Source organism: Leguminivora glycinivorella, chromosome 18 (assembly GCF_023078275.1).
Source record: "Leguminivora glycinivorella isolate SPB_JAAS2020 chromosome 18, LegGlyc_1.1, whole genome shotgun sequence".
Classification (NCBI taxonomy): Eukaryota; Metazoa; Arthropoda; class Insecta; order Lepidoptera; family Tortricidae; genus Leguminivora; species Leguminivora glycinivorella.
The window spans coordinates 1,903,111-1,925,981 of record NC_062988.1 but is presented as its reverse complement, the minus strand read 5'-3'; the positions used below and the strand labels follow the sequence as shown (position 1 = coordinate 1,925,981).

Here is a 22,871-nt window from a genome sequence, read left to right as displayed (position 1 = left end):
TTTTTCCATTTTTCCTTTAATTTAAAAATATGTAATATCGCTCGCAGACGTTTCTGCATGATAAAAAACAAAAGGTGGTTAATGTTTAATATGCATTGAAATAACACACACACACACTAGCTCGGAAACACGTGATTTGTCCTTTAATACCAGCGGGTAAAAACGCACTTTGTCCATTAGTCGGTAAAGTAATTTGACCTTGAATAAAGTCGAATTGACTGCTCTAAAATTGGTAAAAAAACATTCAGTCGAATTGAGAACCTCCTCCTTTTTTGAAGTCGGTTAATTAGGTGAATCTAGTAATAATGATGATTTACCACCTGTGGAACTACTCGAAGCAGTGATAATAAACGTATTTTTAACCGCCGCCTCAAATCTCTCAAAAGAAGGTGGTTCTCTATTCGTCTGTATTTTTTTTTAATGTTTGTTCCTCGATATCTCCGTCGATACTGGACCGATGATGAACATTTTTTAAAGGAACAGCATGCATTTACGTAAGGAACAGTGACATTTGGTGCAGTGGAACTCCTGATGCTGGTCAGAACGGAACTCCACAAATCTGAACGGCACGCTTATAGTGACTTTGGTATTTTTATAAGAACAGCATGCACTTAGGTACGTCCAGAATAGTGACATTTGGTGCAGTGGAACTGCAGATGATGGTCAGAACCGAACTCCTCAAATCTGAACGGCACACTTATAGTGACTTTGATATTTTTATAAGATCAGCATGCATTTAAGTTCAGAACAGTAACATTTATTTAGTTATATTTGTTAAGCATATTGACTTTCCAAGTCAAATTTTGTCAAGCTTCGATTTCTTATAATCGGATTCATGAGGAATTAAGGAAACTCCTCAAACCGTAACGGTATACGTATATTGATTTTTGTTGCCTTCAAATAATTATAAAGCATTAAAAGCAGTTTAAAAAAATACCTACACATTTCTACATAATCCAACATTCGCAAGTAGCTTTCACCAGAACCCCATAGGCGGCGGTTTTTTTTTTATTATTTGTGAGACACTGACATATTAAACATGTAAAATCGGGTAACTCACGTAAACCGACGTGAGTAACTCCCGACGCAGTCTGCGATACCATCGGCATCGCGCGTGCTCAATGAAAATGCTCCTCGTTACGGACCGAAACATGTCGAGCGACCTTCGACAATTTTACGTGAGTTACCCGATTTTACATGTTTAATAAAAATTATTTGCATTGTAGTTTCCTCGGTATAGTGAGGGGAAAAGTTTTGTGTTACACTCGGGTGCAAATGTAATTTACTTCTCGTGTGTTAAAAAAAAATTTGCCCCCTTGTATAACAAATAACTATTAACCACTCTCGAATTTCAACATAGAGCCGATAGAGAATTATTGTCAAAGTAAAATGTGTACTTAAATAGGCACAGTGCCTAGGTATGTGGTAGTGCCTGTATGTCTCGATACAGGATTAACTATTGAACCTTTGTCAATTTGGCCCAAAGTTAATAACTTGATCTTGAACTTATCTTGATGATCAATGAATGATGTTATATATTAATATTAATATTAGAGAATCCACCAAAGGTGTAGCGCTATCTACAAACGCACATTTTTCTTGATGTAGGAGGGATTTCAAAGGCAACAATCAAAGATGACGGCTAAAATAAATGGGATTTCGGTCGTACATCTCATATCGGATCGGATAATGTGAAAATGCACTTACGGCTACCGAATGACTAAAAAAAATGCGTTTATCACTGCTTCCAGTAGTTCCACAGGTGGTAAATCATCTTCATTACTAGATTCACCTACTTTTATCAATTTTAAAGCAGTTAATTTGACTTTATTCAAGGTCAAATTACTTTATCCACTAGTGGATAAAATGCGTTTTTACCCGCTGGTATTAAAGGACAAAACACGTGTTTCCGAGCTAGTGAGGGGAAAAAAAAAATTCCTACCTTGCTTAATATTTATATTAGAGAATCCACCAAAGGTAGCGCTATCTAGACGAACGCACATTTTTCTTGATGGTTCAGAGGTACGTTTTTTCTTAGACTTTAGCTGTCTCTGGGGAACAATCATATCTTTGCTACTAAGTGTGAAATAATGAACGCTCATTCCGTATTCGCTTACCCTTAATTACCCATTAAAACATAGACTTAGGTCACTTAGAATTGATCTTTCAGTCACATTTTAGTACTAGTCATTACAACATGTCGCTCCAACACTTAGCGGTGATATGTTCACTTTTAGTATGTGTATCGGCGAAGTCTTTCACTTTAGTGATAGACACGACGTATTCTATGCAGGACGAGATCAGCATGATACGATCAAGAATCAGGCCGCTGGTAGAATCGATTGGAAATTCGAGTTCGTCTATAGAAAATTATATTATTGTACCTTTTAACGATCCGGGTAAGTGAATCTTATTTTCCAGACTGCGGAAGAGGCCCAATAATATATAACGAACGAAGAATACTTAATTAGTGAACTAAGGGTCAGTTGCGCCACCGAAAATGGAGGGTTAACCCGAAGTTAACCTACCATTTTATATGGAATTTGACAGTTGACATCCCACTTACCTATAGAGTTAAGCGAGTGGTACAAGTGGCCTGTGAAACTTTTTCTTTCTTACCTGTATTATCTTATATCTGCGGGTTCCTACAAAATACTCTTTAACCCCTAGAGATCATTTGTGCAATTACCCTCTACGATCGTAAGATTCTCAACCGTCGCCATGTTACATTATTCTTTACTTAACAATTTCTTTTTTATCTCTCTCTCCACATCATTTGCCTCTAAACAAAAACATTTATTATTCAAATAACAAGTTAAAAAGTTACTTGTTCCGTCTATTGTCCTTTAGAGTCGTCGGCAACCCGAACCCTCCTTGGAACTTGTACACTCCTTTTTGCTGTGTATTTAACACAGCAAAAGGGAATGTACAAGTTTCTAATGGGGTGGCAACGCGCATGTGACACTGTTTGAGTTGCATGCGTTCATAGGTTACGGTGACCGCTTTCCATCAGGCGAACCGTATGCTTGTTTGCCACCGACGTAGTATATAATAAAAAAAAAGAAGAAGAAGATTATTCAAATCTCCTTTTTAAGCCTGAACTTTAGTTCTATAAAGTTCATGAACTTTAGTACTTTATTTTTTTCAGAAGTTGGTACAGCACAAATATTTGCCTCAGGAGAATCATTCTTAAAAGCCATAGACAATCTATCTGTGTCCGGTGGCCGCGATATACCGGAAAAGGCTCTTTCTGGTTTACAAAAGGCTTTACAGGAGAGCAGACCGGAATCAGACATATTTCTGTTCACCGATGCATGTGCCAAGGATGAGGCCAAGTTTGATGACATTGAGAGACTATGTCGCGTAACAAGGAGCAAGGTAGGAAATTTATTTTTTTAATAATTCATAAATCATATATCATTTATTTGCTTACCATGGTACGTACAGGATGTTACAATAAAATTGTTTTAATATGAGCACATGGCACCCTGTGAAGGGTATGGCAATATTCTTAAAACTATGTACATTGTTTCTTATAATTAGGACGTGTAATTTTGTGTTTACGAGTAGGTAACTTACTTTAAATTGTCGTCCATTAATTCTTGGATGGAGTAGTAGGCTTTATCTATTAATAATGCTTGCAGCTTTGAAGTAAAGGCGTTCAATTTTAGAGTGCTCGTAATTCTGTTAGGCAATTTGTTGTAGATCTGGATTTCCGAATTCGATAACATCACATTATCTGAGCCGATATGGGATGTATTTTAGCCGCCATTTTTGATATCATATCTGATCGGATAATGTGAAAACGCACTTAGCGTTTAGGCGCTAGTTTCTTAGAGAAATTAATTTTATTTAACCTAAGGAACCTTCCCTTATAATAATTAACGGAAGTCAATAAAAACAAGGTGTATAGTTATATGTTTATAGACTTTAGAAGCACTAAATGGCCATTGAAATTAATTGGTTATTCCTAGCTGTTATTTTACGTTTTCGTCCCTATGCTGCTCGTCTATTATAAGCAACGTGTGTCACTAACTCACTAGTAGCGTCATCTTACGGGCATATCCAACATTAATGCTGGCGGCGACCGTTGAAACCATCATACAACTGACACCATACAATTTAACATGAAAAAGCCCACAAATGAGGGCAGCACCATGTACTAATATACACCGTGTTTTTATTGAATTCCGTTAAGTTCGACACATCGTTAGGTCCATTACAGGAAAGAGAATATGTAGTTAGTTTTCTTAAATTCGTATATTTTTCTAAATAAAACCATACACCTGCTATAGATGTTACTTCAATTATTGCTGATTGAGAAACGGGCTTCTCAATTAACTCATACCAAAGACATATATAACTCCGTATAGACAGATAAGGTCTAAGAAAAAAACGTACTTCAAAGCCATAGAGAAAAAGGTACGGTGGCCAAGATGGCGTTACTGTAGCAGAGTGTGTATCCGCCTTAAGACGTGGTGTGTAACGCGCCCTTAAGAATCTCTAGCTATCAATCATGACATCTTACCCCGCCTCTTGGATCTAGACCGTCATACAGATAACATGTCACTCCTCACGAAATGTATTAATTATAATTAAAATAAGTTAGTTTTCCAATTAATAAACACATCGTTGAAGACCTCATCAATAGTTTTATTGAAGAACATTACATGGCGCAGTCGGTAGGATACCTTTGGGGAACGCTCGGCTAGATGGCGCTAATATTAATATTTGACATTTTGACACATATCAAGCTAACAATATGGCCCAAATTGTCAAAACTGAGATTCAAAAGTTTTAAGCCTGTGTCGAGAGATGGCAGTCTATGCACTGTGATTATACATTTTACTTTGACAGTAACTCTCTATAATACTCGATCCTCTTTGCTCATACTATACAAAATGTACTGAGGAGACGTTTTTTAAATTACATTCAGGCGGCGTGGCGCTGACGTCCGTTCCGCGTCGGCGGACCTGCGTCTCTTGAGTGTAGCACGGCAATAGAATCGCGGGGTGAGCCGCCCCTGGTCTTAACTAAGTTTCTGAATGTCCATTATTGATTCTTGTTTCAGGTCATAGTTTTCATGAGTGGCACGTGTCGGAATTCCCCTACACATTGGGTGGGGAACCTAGAAACCTACTACCAAATAACTAAAGTATGTTTTGGAAATGTCTTCCAGTTGGACCTTAACTATTATGGCCAAGTAAGTTTGGGGGCGCCAAGCTCTCGGTAATTGTGTCATATGCTTGAAAATTTCGACCCTTGCTTTCGTGTACCGATGGCCGAGTGGTTGAGGCATCCGTCCGGTTAACGGAGTACGCTGGTTCGAATCCAGCTTGTAACACTTGGAGGCATTGGTAATTTTTAGGGTTCCGTAGTCAACTAGGAACCCTTATAGTTTCGCCATGTCTGTCTGTCCGTCCGTCCGTCCGTCCGTCCGTCCGTCCGTCCGTCCGTCCGTCCGTCCGTCCGTCCGCGGATAATCTCAGTAACGGTTAGCACTAGAAAGCTGAAATTTGGTACCAATATGTATATCAATCACGCCGACAAAGTGCAAAAATAAAAAATGGAAAAAAATGTTTTATTAGGGTACCCCCCCTACATGTAAAGTGGGGGCTGAATTTTTTTTTCATTCCAACCCTAACGTGTGATATATTGTTGAATAGGTATTTAAAAATGAATAAGGGTTTGCTAAGATTGTTTTTCGATAATATTTATATTTTCGGAAATAATCGCTCCTAAAGGAAAAAAAAGTGCGTCCCCCCCCCTCTAACTTTTGAACCATATGTTTAAAAAATATGAAAAAAATCACAAAAGTAGAACTTTATAAAGACTTTCTAGGAAAATTGTTTTGAACTTTATAGGTTCAGTAGTTTTTGAGAAAAATACGGAAAACTACGGAACCCTACACTGAGCGTGGCCCGACACGCTCTTGGCCGGTTTTTCTTTGTATATGACATTTATTTAATGTTTAAAGTAAGTTTCCGTTCTTATTTTTACTATTACGTTACTCTTACCGTAGTACCTACTTGATAAGTTAATACTTAATAATATAGGAACAGAAGAGGGTTATATTGGTTATGTAAAGATGTTGTAGCGAAATAAGTAGCGATAATTTTACATTTTTTTTTCAGGCATTTAGGTTTATGAGAGAGATCGTAAGAGATGGATATAACGACGTAAAAACTTTCGAAGCATTTTCTGACTACCGACAGTTATCGGTGAGTAAATATTTATAATATTATTGGTTATAAATTTGCAATTAGCATTAAAATAGTTTACAACCAAATATCAGCAACGCAGGCTTCGTCAAGAGGTACAACCATAAATCAGCAACAGGCGTCGCCCTTACACACAAACAATAAAGCTATCCGCAACAGACTTCGTCATTTACCCACACGTGGGTTATTGTAACAATGACATACACCACATACGCGTAATCTAATTAGAACCCACCCGAGTCTTACCGATCCCAAAGGTTTCCATTACACCAGCAGCATTTCCACGCTGTATGGCCAATGAAATCCCCTGCACAGATACGACCCGGAACGTGGATCGCTGCCCCTATCCTTATAATATTATTGTTAGTTATAATTCATGTATTCATTTAACAAGTAATCGCTTAATCAGTCGTCTTCTAGTAATTACAGATTTTTTCACCACACCAACTAATAAAGGCTTACTTTGCTATTCGAAAACAGATAGCAAAATTGCATTTTATGCACAAGAGTGCAAAGTAATTTCATAAAAAATCTAATAAATTGATGGATTTGATTTAATTTGATGTTTTATAGTCAGTATTTTGTTCGTGTTGGTGTGGTGAAAAATTTTGTGTTTCACTCGGTGGCAAAGTTTATTTAACCTTCGTGCCTTGAAACCCTCGCAACGCTCAAGATTCCACTTTTTGAACCACTCGCTGCGCTCGCGGTTCAATATTGGAATCTTTCGCTTGCTCGGGTATCAATATTGGCACGTGCGGTTAAACAACCACTTTGCCCCCTTGTAAAACAAATAACTATTCTCGCATTCTGTATGAATCTTTCCATTTATTACTATTATTATTGATGCTAAAGATCACATATTGTTTCCTCGTAGTTTCCAGTGGACAGCTTAACTAGAGACGTGATCATCTCCGTTTCTGGAGAGCGGCCTACTCTGCAGCTGTTTGAGGAGACTGGACACAGCCCTCGAACGGAGTCGCTGATCGAAACTAGTCAACTACAGGTGGGTTAGCTGAGGCACAGTATAATAAAAAGTACTATCGCACAGTATGGCCACTCCCGCTCCCCGCTGAAAGTCCCGCCCACCACCTCTCGGTTGCCTCACAGTTACCGCCTGTCAAAAACACGAACGGTTGACCTGTCATATGTCACTCATACAAGCATAGTACGTGTTCACCTACACGAGCTTAGACTGTGTGCTAGGAACGCGTCTCTTTCATATATTTGATCACCAGTGTCCAAGGTGTGGCTGAGGTGACAAATGGGTTTATAATCCAAATTAATGTTTCACCACATTAGCTGGAATAAGCGTACTTTTCTGCGCGAAACCAGTAAGCAAAATAGCTATTTGCTCACTACAAATAACTATACAGAGACCATAGTCAATCCCTGGAACCCGGTTCAAAAGCAGCTTGTTACAATTCTGATGTAGTGCGAAAAGATTTGCCTTCGTCTTGTTACGGAAACGTTCGAACGTGTCATGTTATTTCAGTCAGTCTCAGTACAAGATGTACTGACATTGACTGAACTAGCATGACAAATACGAACGTTTCCGGAAAAATACGAAGAAAACCCTTTTCGCACTTCATCTGTAAAATGCTTTACTTTCCATGCATTACATTTTTTTCTTCTTGTTTGCCCTGCTGAGGTGAAAAGTTGTATGTGCGACACGAGGCCAAAGTTATTTACATTTTGTGACGTTATCTGGGTAAAGGGACCCAGATGAGTGATGTGCGTATACAAATACGACGCCGAGGGACGTAAGCGCCACCGACAATAAGTTCCCTTTACCCAGATAACGTCTGAATTGTGTTTGAATACATTGGTACATTTACATAATTGAAAATACAAGTAGGATTAAGTACCTATAACATGGCACTAAATAAGGTCAAAAGATATTTACACTGACATTTACAAACAAAAACAGCACAAAAAAAAAAAAAACAGAAGATCAAGATCATACATACAATCACGCCTGTATCCCATAAAGGGGTAGGCAGAGCACATGAAACTACTAAAGCTTCAGGGCCACTCTTGGCAAATAAGGGGTTAAAAGAAACCGAAACTGTGGCATTGCAGTGACAGGTCAAAAGTCATCAATATCGTACATGGTTCACAGGTAGTCAGGATTGTGGCGCCTCACCGCGGTCAATACCAAGCCTCAGTGCGGTGCCAGGGAATGATATCCGCGACCATTTACACGAGATCGGAGTGCCCACTGGAAATCGGGTTCTCCCCGTTCAACCCTAGAAGCATTGAGGAAACTACACCGTCACCGCTACCAGGTACCCTGATTATCGATTAGCTTTTTTTTAATAGCTTAAGGGCGTTCCCTGCGCCAATATTCTTCGATTTGAATCCATAGATATTATGATAGTTTCTAAAGCCTATCACATTAACAGCATCGTCTTTAAACAAAATAGTATCTCATAATTCCTTCACAGGTCATTGTTTCAGTGATATTTTGTCATCAAAGTGAAAAAAACTTTTCACATTATCCTATCCGATATCGGATGTCGGAAGGATTTCTAAGGCAAAAGGCTTAAATGTATGAGATATCAGTCCAATATCATCAGGATAATGTGAGAACGCACTTAGGTCAATAAGACCCTTGCTTCGTTCAGGATTCAAGTACCTACTCCCTAAATGTAAATAAATTATATCATTTTGCTTCCATAGTAACGTAATCTACTGTTTCAGGACGGGAAAGTTTCATTTTCGTCCTCGTACCAATGTCATATGAGTATAAGTTGGGCAGTTTAACAATCCACATGCTGAACAAGGATAGCCAAAAAACATTGAATTTGATGGAAAGTGAAGTCAGCGCCCGAGTTTACATCAGCAAGTCCTATTTTGAGCCTGGGTGTATATTTAGGATGACGGTAAGTACTGTGAATTTTATTATAACCCCCTAAGGCCCAACCCCTACCTAGGCAATTTTTTTTTTCAAAGTTATCCACCCCTCTTTTTTTTTTTTTTTGGATTTGGAAATTTTTATGTGTTTATCCACTCAGAATCGCGAGCTCTTTCAATCCTAATAGGAGAAAAAAAGTGTCCCAAGGTTTTTTTCCCATTCCGTTACCATTTTTTCATACATTTTGTATGGCGGTAACGGAATGGAAGGTTCGAAAAAATGTATGGAAATCTTAGGACATTTTTTTTCTCCTATCAGAATCAAAAGACCTCGCGATTCTGAGTATGAATCGCGTAAAAAATACCCTTGTTACAAAAAAAGTGGGGTGGACAAAATGGGGTGGACTTTGAAAAAATGGCCCGCCTATAAGTAGTAGATAATCAGTTCGATTTAATTCAAATTACTTAGGCCTATATGAGTAGGCTGTAGGTTTTTCTTTTGGTTGCTTTGTGTAGTTTTGTGTTAGTTTGTAAGTGTGTAATTGGTGTATTTTTGTAATTATACATGTTTTGTTAATTTACTTATTGTCTAAATCATATAAGGCAGACTTTTAAAAAGAGTCAAGTAGCCTATTGTATAGTGACATTATGTGCACCTATGTAATTACTTAATATTAAATTGGAACAAACTTGCATTTAATTGGCTTTGTTTCGTTCAGTTTTCAAAAAAAGTTTTTAATTGTTATGGCCGGGCATTATGAAGGTAGTGTCATACCGCGTGGAATCGGACGACGATCCTTTCGGGAAATGGGAGATAGTGTAGCATTAGGACAACATTTTTCCCCTAGAAACTATACAATTTACTTTAACTATTTTCAAGTTATAGCCTTTCAAACATTTTTGTAAAAATGTACTAGGTGCAAACCCTAAACAGGTGACAGGGTCAATGACCTTACTTGTAAACAATCGTTAGATGACAGAACATTTACTGGTGTTAATTTGATGCCGTACCATTTTGGATCTGTTTCCGACACCGGTAACAAATGTCGCAGGATTTTCAGGGACCGTTCTCTTTGTGGATTTATCAGATGAGAGCTTAGGTTACATACATATTTTTAATAATATCAACACAAAAATTGTTCAAGTGACATTAGATATGACAACCACTGACTACTAATCATAAACATGAAGGCATAAACAATTAAGGAAGACATCGCGACCTCTTTTATCATAAAAAAAGTTATGTTTATCTTACTTAGACTGATATAATGTAATAATTGGTATAACCGCTTTTCACATCACTTTAAAGCCGGTAAATTTTTTCATGCATGAAAAAATGTACGCCCACATTTTTTCATGCATGACCTAGTTCTTAACTATTATTTGGTTCGCAAAATTAATAGGTTACATTTTCAACGACCAGCAAAACTCTTTACGTGGTCGAAAATTGATAAGATGTTTGACGCTTGAAATGATAGGTATTGTCATTTCATCTAATGTCATAATTATTCAACTAAAATTGCCTATGTTAAAACATCGTGATTATTGAAATTTGCTCTACGTAAAACTGCAATGGAACTGTAATGTGACTGATTATTAACAAAAGTAACAAACCAAATCCACTCTCGCATCAGGTGGGGCATAGAAAAAATTTTAGGTGCTTCTGATATAGTCACTTAGATTACAAACTTATCCCAATGTGGCTATCACGAAAAAGCACAAAATGACCAACGAATCAACCCGCGGGCCCTGCAGCTAGACTTGATGAAAAAATACTGCGGTATTATCGCCGGAGTCCAGGGAAACATTAATTACATACAATATTAAATATCATGTGCTACAACGTCACGAAACATCATGCATTTACCTACGAAGATGGAAGAACATTTGAACACCGTAGGATGTTAACGTGAAAATAGTGTTAAAAATGGTTAAAAGTATGTAATAAAGATTGATAATCATATTTTTGCCATTATTTCATTTAAGTATTTGACATGTGTCATTCATACATCAGTGTATTAATGTCAACGCTCGGAAAGAATGCAAACAATGTCCGAGATTTCCCGATTGCGATCCCTTAATCTAACAATATGGTATGTGCATGTAGGGTTATCACCAGGGCCAAAAGTGGGCAAATTTGTTAATTTTATTTTTTGTTTAATTTATCATTCCAACCTTCACTAATCTACTCTGCTGCACTTATATAACGCTATATTCCCGAGAAGGAACATGGTGTTAAACCACCCTGTATACGTACGAATATAATTTTATAAACGTGCTAAAATTAATCGACTAAATACTTACTTCACAACTTTACAAGTGTGTTAATAATTCCTCCGTCTTAATAGATGGCGCAGTCGGTAGGATATAAAATATATTCTTTAAAATATATTTTTTTCTCTGTAAGTAAAAATTAATTATGTGTTGTCAATTTGCGGTAGGTGCTCTTTTTTCCTTTGGACTTTTCTTTATTATACGCATTGCATATTTTTTATTAAATGTCTTATTAATATTGGTAAGGTATCTTTAAGCAATGCTTACTTTTCTCCTGGGTCGTTTGATAAATTACTACTAGCCACTAGGTATAGTCGCTATCGATTATCTGAGGCACAGCCGGCGTATTATGCTTCCAATTTTATCACTTATCCACGTGGATAAAGCACCCGTCACGCTTTGGCAAGTATGTCAGTGTGAGAGTGACATATGTCTTATCCACGTGGATAAGTGATAAAATTCGAAACATGATACTCACCCAGGCAGGCAATTATGGTCGCGCGATAAATGATAAAACATATGGCCGTTTCTATCGCACTTACTAATAGTGCGATAGGGACGACCTGATATTTTATCGTCTATCGCGCGACCATGCTACCCGTGCAGCCGGCGTATTATGCTTCCAATTTTATCACTTATCAACGTAGATAAGACATCTGTTACTCTCACACTGACATACTTGCCAAAGCGTGACGGGTGCTTTATCCACGTGGATAAGTGATAAAATTGGAAGCATAATACACCGGCTGAGTTATTAAGCGATGATCTGTTGGCCACAGAAACGAACAAAATGTCTCCCATGTTAATAAAAGAAATGCGATGACATGCGCGAGCGAGTTATAGTTCTCGCCGAGCGATGAATTATAAACGACGCGACGACCGGTCTGGCCTAGCGTGTAGTGACCCTGCCTGCTACGCCGCGGTCCCGGGTTCAAATCCCGGTAAGGGCATTTATTTGTATGATGAGCACAGATCTGATATTCCTGAGTCATGGATGTTTTCTATGTATATAAGTATTTGTATATTATAATATATATCGTTGTCTGAGTACCCGCAACACAAGCCTTCTTGAGCTTACCGTGGGACTCAGTCAATCTGTGTAAGACTGTCCTATAATATTTATTTATTATTATTTATTTATTTATTATAAACCGCTCGCTCTCTCTTTTATTTACACAAGGGACTATCTTTTGTTCCTTTCTATCACCAACAGCTCATCGCTTACTTGATTTTGGTAGGACCAGTGAGGCATGCTTAACCCCTTTGCCCCTGGAATGCTTAACTTAAGTTGTTATTCGCATGTAAAATTAAACAGTGTAAACATGCCATTCGATAAATAAAACAAACAGTGATTTTAATCGTTTCGACGATTTTCTTCTGTTTTCTTAGTACTTACCATTTCTTATTTTGTTTTATTTTATTAGGTCAGTGGTATTGACAAAGTCTCTTCAGAACCGGTACGAATAATAAGCAAAACACTCGAATCACAAAAAGAAGGTGGGTCGAAACCTAAGTTGGGTACGGCGCATTGGGGTAATTCCGAAAGTCGCCTAATTTCGAAAGTCGCTTAAAAAAACACTATTATTTCCATTATATCAAGATTCCCCTTTCGGAATTACCCGAGCATTTCTGTCATTCGGAATTACCCTAATGCACCTTACTTATTTATATAATATGAGTTTTGAACGATTCACGGTTAGTTTCACCAACTTATATTGCCTGGGATATAGACCGTGATTAATTATTTTTTGCTCAAGACATTTTGACCCGTGACCATAAACTAAATATCTGGAGCTCGGAAATAGTTATTAATTTTGGTCTTCATAATATAATATCGTCACTACTTTGAAAAAATCTCGTATCTCACGCTTCTCCTCAAAGTTAACACGCAGTAAGTCTATATGCATTTCATAGTGGATACCCCCCTCCAAACTGAGGGGGGACTGAAATCTTCTCGAGCCTGAGGCGTAGGGTTAGAGCCGGTGTAGCTTTATTTGTAGCTTTATTCGACGTTCATATGCGCATTGTAATATGCCTACTTGAAAAATAAATATTTCATTTTCATTTTCATTTACATACTTACTACAATTTTCTTTTCATTGACAGAAGATACAATTTTTTTTTAAAGTAGTGACGATATCGCGATCAATATAAGTTCCCTAATCCAACTAAAATTTTGCTTTCCTCCTCAATACTGTCAGATTTTAAATTTTTCTCACATTTTTTACAGTGTCAGCATCATCCCGGTCTGCAGCTGTCATAGAGTCCATAATCCCAGAGACCTCCTTGACGGACTACAAGAAAGACGCAACAGTCTCCTGCAAGGTCACGGGGTATCCTCAACCTGTCATATGGTGGGAAGACGAGGCTGGACAAAAGATGGCGACTCAGGTAAGACAGTAGATTGTATCAAAAGGGAGCAAAATTTATTTATTTTATTTATTTAACCAACTTACATTTACAGAGAATCCAGGCATGCAAGTTATGGGTAACAAACACTTAAAACTAAAATCAATTAATATTAATAGATGTGTGAGTGGATATGGACTCGAGGTAATGGGCTGCAGTGGCTAGGACCTTAGGCTCTGTCTGCGAGAAAATGTCAAGAGTGGGATTATGGCAAAATGACATGGTACAGTGAGAGCGGGGAGGCGTATATTGAAAATTTTTTTTTATACCACGTCGGTGGCAAACAGGTATACGGCCCGCCTGATCGAAAGCGGTCACCGTAACCTATGGATGCCTGCAACTCAAGGGGTGTGACATGCGCGTTGCCGACCCATTAGAAACTTGTACACTCCTTTTTTGAAGAACTCTATACTGTAGTTCATCGGGAATACCTCGACAGGGAGCTCATTCCACAGCCGGAGCGTTCGTGGGAGGAAATTAATCTGAAATTCCTTTGAGATTGGATGAAATAAAGGATTACATAAAGAATCTGGAGCATTTTTACACGATATATATTGAGCAGACATATCGCCTGGAAAGCGATCACTGCTACCCATTGACACCTGAAATACTAATTCTCTAGAGAAATGCATAGTTGAGGACTGCTAGCCATCTAAATGATTATCCGGAGCATAGCAAAATATTCTAAAATGAATCGTTAACGACCAAAGTAACATATGAAGAAAATTGTGATCTCTGTTAGCAGTAAAAAAGTGCTACTTTGCTTCCTCCTACCTAGGATGAAAAAGCCCCTTTCCAAAATGGTTATGTGAACACCAATTTATTATTAACTAACTTCACTAACATTTATTAACTAACTAACATCAGTCACGAATCCCCCCCCCCTCGCCCGCGTCATCCCAGACGCAAAGGTGCCCAACACGCTCGCAGAATCGCGATGGACAACCTCTGCATCAGGAATGACCCGGAGCAGAGATCCAGGCCCCTATCCCTCAAACGGTTCCCAACCTCTTGAAAAAAAAAATGTATAAAATTCTTGTGAAAATTTATAAAATTGTTTTCTTTTATTTCAGGATAGTCTATTGCAATATCCGTCAACGTACATAAGTTACGTCACAGTACCGAATATAAGAGATAACCAAACAGTAACATGCAAGGCTAGTACTGATACTGGCAGTGATTCTAGAACTACAAATCTTTTTGTATACAGACCATATGTGTTCCAAATGATCAGGACGCCTCAAGGTATTCTATTTTTATCAGTAATTAGTATCATTGATATCGAAATGGTTTCTCGAAACAATATAATTATGTAAGAGGAATCAATAGTAGACATTATCCCATGTTGATTCTGTCTAAATCTTGATTCGATCAACGCTATAACCAAAACGTATCAATTGAAAAGGAATGAAAAAAAATCAACTTTGTTTTATTACTACCTCATAATAGTTACAGTAGGTACTTTGGTTTGGTTGCTACATAACTGTGGATTGCAAATGTCTAATTTTAACAAATGTACTATTGTCCCGGATTTGTAAGTTCACATTTTTGACACATTTGTTTTGAAGTATGTTGCGATGTGGCTAAGACGTATCGTTTGCCAAATCTAACGATTAATTTCGAATTGGTTGAATCGATTATGCCCTATGTACAAGGAGGCGCTTAAACAAATATACGATTTCTATCAACTTACTGAAATGTCATTTGAATCGAAATGACAGACTGCCACAGCACTAGTTGAAAAATAAAAATGAATGATAAATGACATAATAAGTAAATCATGCGTGATAAATTAATATCGTAAAATACTCACTAACGAAGATCCGCAAAAATTATAACATGTGATTTTTTTAAATATTATTACAGGATTTTATTTAAAATTTCATTAGGTTGCGCGAGTTTACGTATTGTGGACACTGTCATGTGTCAAAAAGAGGTTCTTACAAATCTGGGACAATAATGTACCTTATGTACCTATTTGACAAAAATGTCCAACATCAACGCAGGATCAAAAAGAGTCCCTACTAACTTCTTAGTATGTGACTGTCTTCCACTGTCTCATTAGATTAGAAGTAATTGATTATCAAAACATCGTCCAATTGAGAAAATTGATCGATATGAGATATTTATTTTTAATTACGTGCTCATTTCAGATACGACTATAGAATATGAAGCTGAAGGAAGACTGTATTGCGAAGTTAATGCTTATCCTGAAGCAGAGATAAAATGGTTCCACAATGACAAACTGTAGTATTCACTACGAATGAAGCGACAGACGAAGAATCTTCCTTTACTCGTTTTGATGAAGTAGAATATTTCCAAGAGAACAATGCACTGGTTATTAGAAATATGACTTCGAAGTATGTCGGTACATACACTTGCGATGTAAGAAATGGTGCAAATGCTGTGTCTTATCCCGTTGCAGTTGAAATATCTGGACTTGGTACGTTGGTCTTCAAACTTTACAAATAATAAATTGAAAAAGATATCATACACGAAAGAAATAACGACAAGGCCCGCGCGCTTACGCAGCTAACGTCTTCACCACTAGACCACCCGCCCGCCGTGGTACCCGACGAAATTTGTCTAGTGTATGTTATCTCTGATAAGGCTAGGCGCCTTTTTTGACCAACTCTAACGGCCACGACATTGGTCTAAAGCGCAACAGCGGTGAGCGGTAGCCATACGTGCGAATGAAAAGTCCCATCGCTGTGTCTCGCTGCAATGTATGGCCGCCGCTCACCGCTGTCGCGCTTAGACCAATGTCGTGGCTGAGCCGTAAAGGCGAACAATTAGTGCTTGCACCTCCTATATGAATCCTTTGCAGGATTACGATATAGAGAGAGAGATGGTGCTGCCATCTATACAACTAGTTTAGTTTAGTTGTACTTTAGAAATAGTTACTTTTTTTACAGTACAAAGTTGTTTAACCGCACGTGCCAATATTGATACCCCAGCAAGCAAAAGATTCTAATATTGAACCGCGAGCATAGCGACTGTAGCGTAGCGCGTAGTTCAAAAAGTGGAATCTAGAGCGTTGCGAGGATTTCAAGAAACGAAGGTTAAACATTATTTGTATGAAACACAAAAAATTCCACCACACCAACGCGAACAAAATACTAACCCTAAAATAACCTAAATCAAATCCATCTTACTCAATATGAATTATTCACGATCATCATTTATAAGTAAATTCTACCAGACAGTTTAAGATATCAATTTAAAATTATTATGAAATTACTTTGGCACCCATGTGGATAAAGTGCAATTTTGCTATCTGTTTTCGAAAAACCAAGCGACCTTCTACAAGTTGGTGTGGTGAAACATATTTGATATCAACTACAATTTTATTAGATATTCAAAAGGATTTGTATCGTTCTGATTACCAACTGGGCATTATTGTGTACTTTACAGAAGTGCCTGTCTTAGAAATGTCTAAGACAGAAATGACAACGCATCTTGGCGATGAGGTTGAAATAGCTTGCAGGTTAGAATTTATACTAAATCAATCAGTTCCATGTATTTATGTTGCAAGAAATATAAACATAATCATTACATATTTGTGACGTTATCTGAGTAAAGGACCTTATTGTCGATGGCGCTTACGTCCCTCGGCGTCGTATTTGCATACGAACATTGTTCATAACGCCGTAAGCGCCATAACAACAAGGTCCCTTTACCCAGATAACGTCACATTTATTGTATAGTTGCTAATTTTAGGAGATCTACCAATTTTTTGGAATCAAATAGTAAAGTTATACTTTTAATCGGTACACGTAGATGCAAGAAAGATGTGAGTGTTGAGATGACGAAAGATAGAGGAGAATGGAAGAGGAAGACGTGTTGTAGCGACCCCACATAACGTGGGATAAGGGTAGGGGGAAGAAGATGCGAGCATCAAACGATACAAGCTTTTATATTCTGTCAAACAAGTCTGTCAGTAAATAAGAACTAAGAAAACTATAGGTAACCTTTTCTCTAGCACCCTAAAGAAAAGGATGCATATAGTTTTCTTTGTTCTTATTTACTGACAGACTTGGTTGACAGAGTATATAACCAACCGATTTTCAAATTGTTAATAATCCATTTATGTTTAAATATAAACATATAGATTTTTTATTGTGGAACGTACCACTTTATAAATCGCAAACATCAATCAATCAATCATCATCAATCGCAATGAAAATTCGCAGTCATGGTCGGCTGGCGCAATTGGTAATGCATTAGACCGGCAATCCAAGGATGTGGGTTCGAGTCCCACGTTGGCCAGAGTCGATCACTGTTGATTATTTCATTGCGATTTATGTCTGCATTTATAATTTTCTATTTTTAGACTATTAAAAGGAAGACCAGATCCAACTGTGATTTGGAAATACAGACAAGCGGACGCGTATGATTTCACAGATTTGCCCGAAGACGTAGAAATCGGAGAAGGGAAAATAGTGATAGGTGAAGCAAAGTCGGAACATAATGGAATTTATAAATGTGAAGCCACCAATGAACAGGGGCAAGATTCTAAGGAAATGTTATTGAAAGTTATTTGTAAGTTGCAACTTTTTATGGCTTTCTATAATTTAATTATACAGCATATCAGAATCTAGTGGAAGCGCTGGTGGCCTAGCGGTAAGAGCATGCGATTTCGATCCGGAAACTTGTGTGCGAAATGTCATTTGATATTTGCCAGTCGCTTTTCGGTAAAAGGAAAACATCGTGAGGAAACCGGAGTAATTCCTATAAGGCCTAGTTACCCTTCGGGTTGGAAGGCCAGATGGCAGTCGCTTTCGTAAAAACTAGTGCCTACGCCAAAATCTTGGGATTAGTTGTCAAAGCGGACCCCAGGCTCCCATGAGCTGTGGCAAATGCCGGGGTAACGCGAGGAGGATGATGATGATATCCGAATCTAGCGGTTGTTAGGAATATCTTTGTTTTCTTTTTTCAAATTGGGTCCAATAAAGATAAGTAATAATCACGCATTAATAGACGAAGCAAAGAGAATAAACATCATAATGAAAACAGTATATAATAGATACAGATAAAATATAAATGTGTACTTAACCATACATCATAACAATGACGAAAGTCTATAAATCAAAACCCTTAAACTTTTAGATGCGCCTAAAATCAAAAACGCAGAAACATCTACGCAAGACGTACGACTAGATAGTATGGTCACGCTAGAGTGTTCAGTGGATGCAGAGCCGAAGGCTACAGTCAGGTGGGACAGAGACGACGGCACATACTTCCCTGATGAGAAACATGTTATGGAAGGGAATAACCTCCAGTAAGTGAAAAGCACAATATAAGTTTTCAAGTAAATTATTAATAGCAATATCGTTTGTAGACGTTATTGCTGGTTACATAATTTATTTATTATTTGATCTGTTTGAAGGTTTACGGCGCGGTACAACGACTCGGGATCTTATCGATGTGTGGCAGAAAATGAGGCTGGAACTGCCGAGAAAACTGTTGTCGTTAAAGTTCTTGGTAAGGAAGTTTTCTTTCGAAATGTGCTTTTTTTTAATTTAAAGTCTTACTAAAAATGTACAACACATGGCTTGTGCGGGAATGCGAAAAAAAAACATCTAAATAAAACGATTTTCATCGTTGAAAAATCGACATACTTACCATCAATTTATGTCGTTCATCGAGGATACCAGATCAGACTGCAGTATTTTTTTTTATTATAAATGGGCTTACTCTTGACCACAGAAAGACGTGACCTACGATGAAGTAAACTCGCCCAGAAGATGCCTGTTCACTCTTGATTTGGGTTGCCGGGTTGCTCTAAATCAATTTTCCATTCCATTTTGCTTTCCAGTGAAACCTTACATCACTCGAGTGGCCAGGTCCGTCACCGTACGAGCCGGCGGTGCGGTGACACTGACCTGCCGCGTGCAAGAAGCGAACCCGCCCCCAACCGTCACTTGGGAGTTCAAGGGAGCGGACAATGTGAAGACTGTACTAGATATGTGAGTATCTATAAACGAATACATACTTCAACCAAGGATATAATCAACTTTCAACTCCTTAATTGCCAAAAGTTGCACTGAAACTTGAGTAGTTTCATCGGGAGCGGACATCGTGCTGCCTGTACGTACCTACTCGATACGTGAGTATCTAGCCTAGTTAGTAGCGAAATACATCACGACGAAGGCTGTGAGGTATTTGTGTTGAACATTTGCAGTTTGTTTTTGCCAATTTTGTATAGATTAATTTATTAATTTTTGAACATTGTATAACTAGCTTTATTAATAGTGTATGAACCTGCCTTAAAAATCTATTATTAGTAGTCATGGTTCGTTAATATTTCTTGTATGTGGGTAGCTTTTGCACATTGTAATTTTTCCTCAGTCACCCGTTGACTACGAACGCTGTAAAGTGTTCGAAAAGTCGGGATGAATTTTAAATTAAATTTAATCCGTTTCTATAGTTTTATTTCTAAGGAGGGTTTGGGTATTTGTGTAAAAATGTCCTAATAATACTTATTTACTCCACATACTCGGAAAATTTGCATAAGACGCGAGTTGGTGCAGTGGCTTCACAGCCACTGGGCAGAAAGCGGTGTACACCTCTCGACACCCTTGAGTTCTCACACCGGTGTTGCCCTTGAGCCATCTTGGATGTCGCTTTTTGTGGGGGCCCATCTTGTGGGGACGAGTCACCGTCTGCCGGAAATAAAATTGGATACCATTTTATTAGGCAGGCGTCCGGTTTTTTATCCATAGCCCAGTATTTAATAGTCCATCACTTTCATCAAAATAGACCTCATTTTAGATTCCATTAACTCTCAAATAGTCCTTACACCCTGGCGGGTGTTGCCTCTGCGTGTGTCCCATGATACGGGCAAGGGCAACATCCGCTCGGTGTACCCCTTACATTTCATTAAAGTGTCGAAAGGGCCTCTACGTGTTGGCTTCGGCTCCGCGCACGCCTCCCAAAGGTCCGGAATACCATTGTTCCGTGATGGGAAAGACTTATTTACTCGTATTTATTGGTACCAAAAGCCAAGATTTGATAACTAAAACCACCATTTATTCTGTTTTTCCAGAAAAGAATACATATTTCTGTCGGAGTACGTCATAAGATCAGCGTCGAGAAGCCAAGCCGGCACTTATTATTGCTTCGTGGAAAACGTCGCGGGCTGGGACCACGTCGAAATCACTGTCAATGTAAAATAACAAATAACACAAATATTAATTGCACTTTGCACTCATATGTATAAGTACTTAATTCATTATATCTTTCACGAAATACGTGCCTCGATTATTGTAATGATATTAGAGATTAGTCGTGAATGAAACGCCAATAATTTTATTCGTCTACTTATAATAATTATCATGATCACATGCTATGTAAATACCTAAGGCCGAAATTCCACTATCATAATAATATGTTTATCATAGAAATATGATCATAGGAAGAAAAAGGATAATAATGTTGCCTATGATCATATTTCTATGATAAATATATGATAGTGGATTATTGGCCTAAGGGATGCCTAAGGGTATGCGCCCCCGAGCGACTTTGTCGTCGCAACTTTTTTTCTCACACACCACCGAACTCTGGACTAGTATGAAAGTGCGCCCACGTAGCGACACAACTTTTCATAGAAACACATCCAAGAGAAAAAAAAGTCGCAGCGAAAAGTCGCCCGTGGGCGCATACTCTAAGGATGAAATCTTAGGTATCTTTAGAAATAAGACATATAATATACTTATATCGTCCCCTTACTGCAAATACCGACTATGTGCAAAAAAGTGATTTTGAGATAATGCGATTTTAATGTTTGAAGGTACGATTTCATATGAAAACATGAAAAAAATTACTATTTGTATACAGCATTCTACAGCCCGTATTGTGTTGTTTAATACTTAATCGTAAACAATATCCAGGCTTGATTTGATTGCCGATAAAACTACGATTTAAAAAAAATAGTAGCAAACTTAGTTGGTTTTTCCTGTAGAAATAAAAATTTGTATATTTCTCTTATTAATACATATAAAGCAGTGTTTCCCTTTGATTAAGCTTTGCTTTTAATACACTTTACTTATGATTTGCAAAAAACGAAAAAATATACAAAAGTTTTGAACTTATTTCAAAATATATTAAATATTCTCAATGACATAGGCGGTTTTAGTTGCAGGAAATATAGCTGCTCTAATTTTATGTTACAAAACTTCACTTATCATTGTTAATTTAACTGGTACATTTGTAATAAAAAGTTTTTTAACATTACTAACCATTAATAATACTTTATTTATGGTTTTGAAGAGTTATTCTCAAAAAAAAAATTTTGAAAAAATCCTCTTCAACCGGTTTTAGGAGATTTTTCACAAAATACTTTAACCGATTTCAGTAAAATTTAACAAGAAGTAACGCAATAGCATTCCCTTGAAATCACAAAAAGAATTTTACAAATCGGTTAATGCGTTTTTGGGTAATAGCATAATATGCATAGGTACTTACTACATACTAGTTCACTGTCTCAGCAATCCGAAGTCCGCCATAATTTATGTTCGAAATTTCACTATCTACACTGTTACATTTAGTATAGGTAAATAGTTTTTGTACGCTCAATAACCTGAAGTAATAGTTTATTTAAAGTTTTGTAGTATTTACGCCAAAGTCACTAAAATGTAGGCGTAGATGAGGTAATAAGTAAGAAAAAGTAATGTGTAACGGTAATTACATAGGTTTCTGGGGCGATTTAAAGCAATCATGTTTGCAATATTCTTACGCCCCCAGTTACACGCAGTGTTTTTCATCACACTTGCAATAAAAAGATAAAAAAGTATTTATGGTAGTCCAAAATACAAATTTAAACACTCTTTTGGGAAAAAGTTTTTTCTTTTACTCCTGATACGCCTTCGTGCGATTGCACACTTACTGCGCAAGAGTGATAAAAAGTTATTAAACAACATCTTCATCGCTGGTGGAATTCGATACAAACACGTCCGTAACACGGCTGACAATGCTAGACTAACTAGGTATTAAGTGATTGGAAGCACTCATGGTACTATTTAGTTACGATACCTTTGTCAAAAAGTCTGCGTAAGTCCATTTTCTTGAACGCAGAGATAGCTAGTTGTTTATCGAGCTTTAGACCGAGATAGA

The 22,871-nt window shown here is 37.6% G+C and overlaps 2 protein-coding genes across 3 annotated transcripts; both read left to right on the top strand.

Annotated features, from left to right (window-relative positions):
• The first annotated feature begins 2,205 nt into the window (after nucleotides 1-2,205).
• LOC125235984 (hemicentin-1-like) lies at nucleotides 2,206-16,038 on the top strand. 2 transcript variants are annotated; one of them, XM_048142656.1, is made up of 11 exons: nucleotides 2,206-2,399; nucleotides 3,152-3,378; nucleotides 5,072-5,203; nucleotides 6,135-6,221; nucleotides 7,096-7,224; nucleotides 8,341-8,506; nucleotides 8,922-9,103; nucleotides 12,773-12,845; nucleotides 13,579-13,739; nucleotides 14,831-15,002; nucleotides 15,911-16,038. In XM_048142656.1, exons 1-11 carry the CDS (start codon nucleotides 2,288-2,290, stop codon nucleotides 16,006-16,008), a joined length of 1,539 nt encoding a protein of 512 aa, XP_047998613.1. In that variant the 5' UTR covers nucleotides 2,206-2,287; the 3' UTR covers nucleotides 16,009-16,038. The 2 variants fall into 2 exon arrangements, with proteins under 2 accessions (XP_047998613.1, XP_047998612.1); XM_048142655.1 differs by having other exon boundaries at nucleotides 3,149-3,378.
• Nucleotides 15,979-21,173, top strand: LOC125235986 (roundabout homolog 2-like). Its single transcript, XM_048142658.1, has 7 exons — nucleotides 15,979-16,200; nucleotides 17,172-17,244; nucleotides 18,091-18,299; nucleotides 18,867-19,038; nucleotides 19,147-19,241; nucleotides 19,576-19,726; nucleotides 20,806-21,173. Exons 1-7 carry the CDS (start codon nucleotides 16,107-16,109, stop codon nucleotides 20,933-20,935), a joined length of 924 nt encoding a protein of 307 aa, XP_047998615.1. The 5' UTR covers nucleotides 15,979-16,106; the 3' UTR covers nucleotides 20,936-21,173.
• Nucleotides 21,174-22,871: the final 1,698 nt, after the last annotated feature.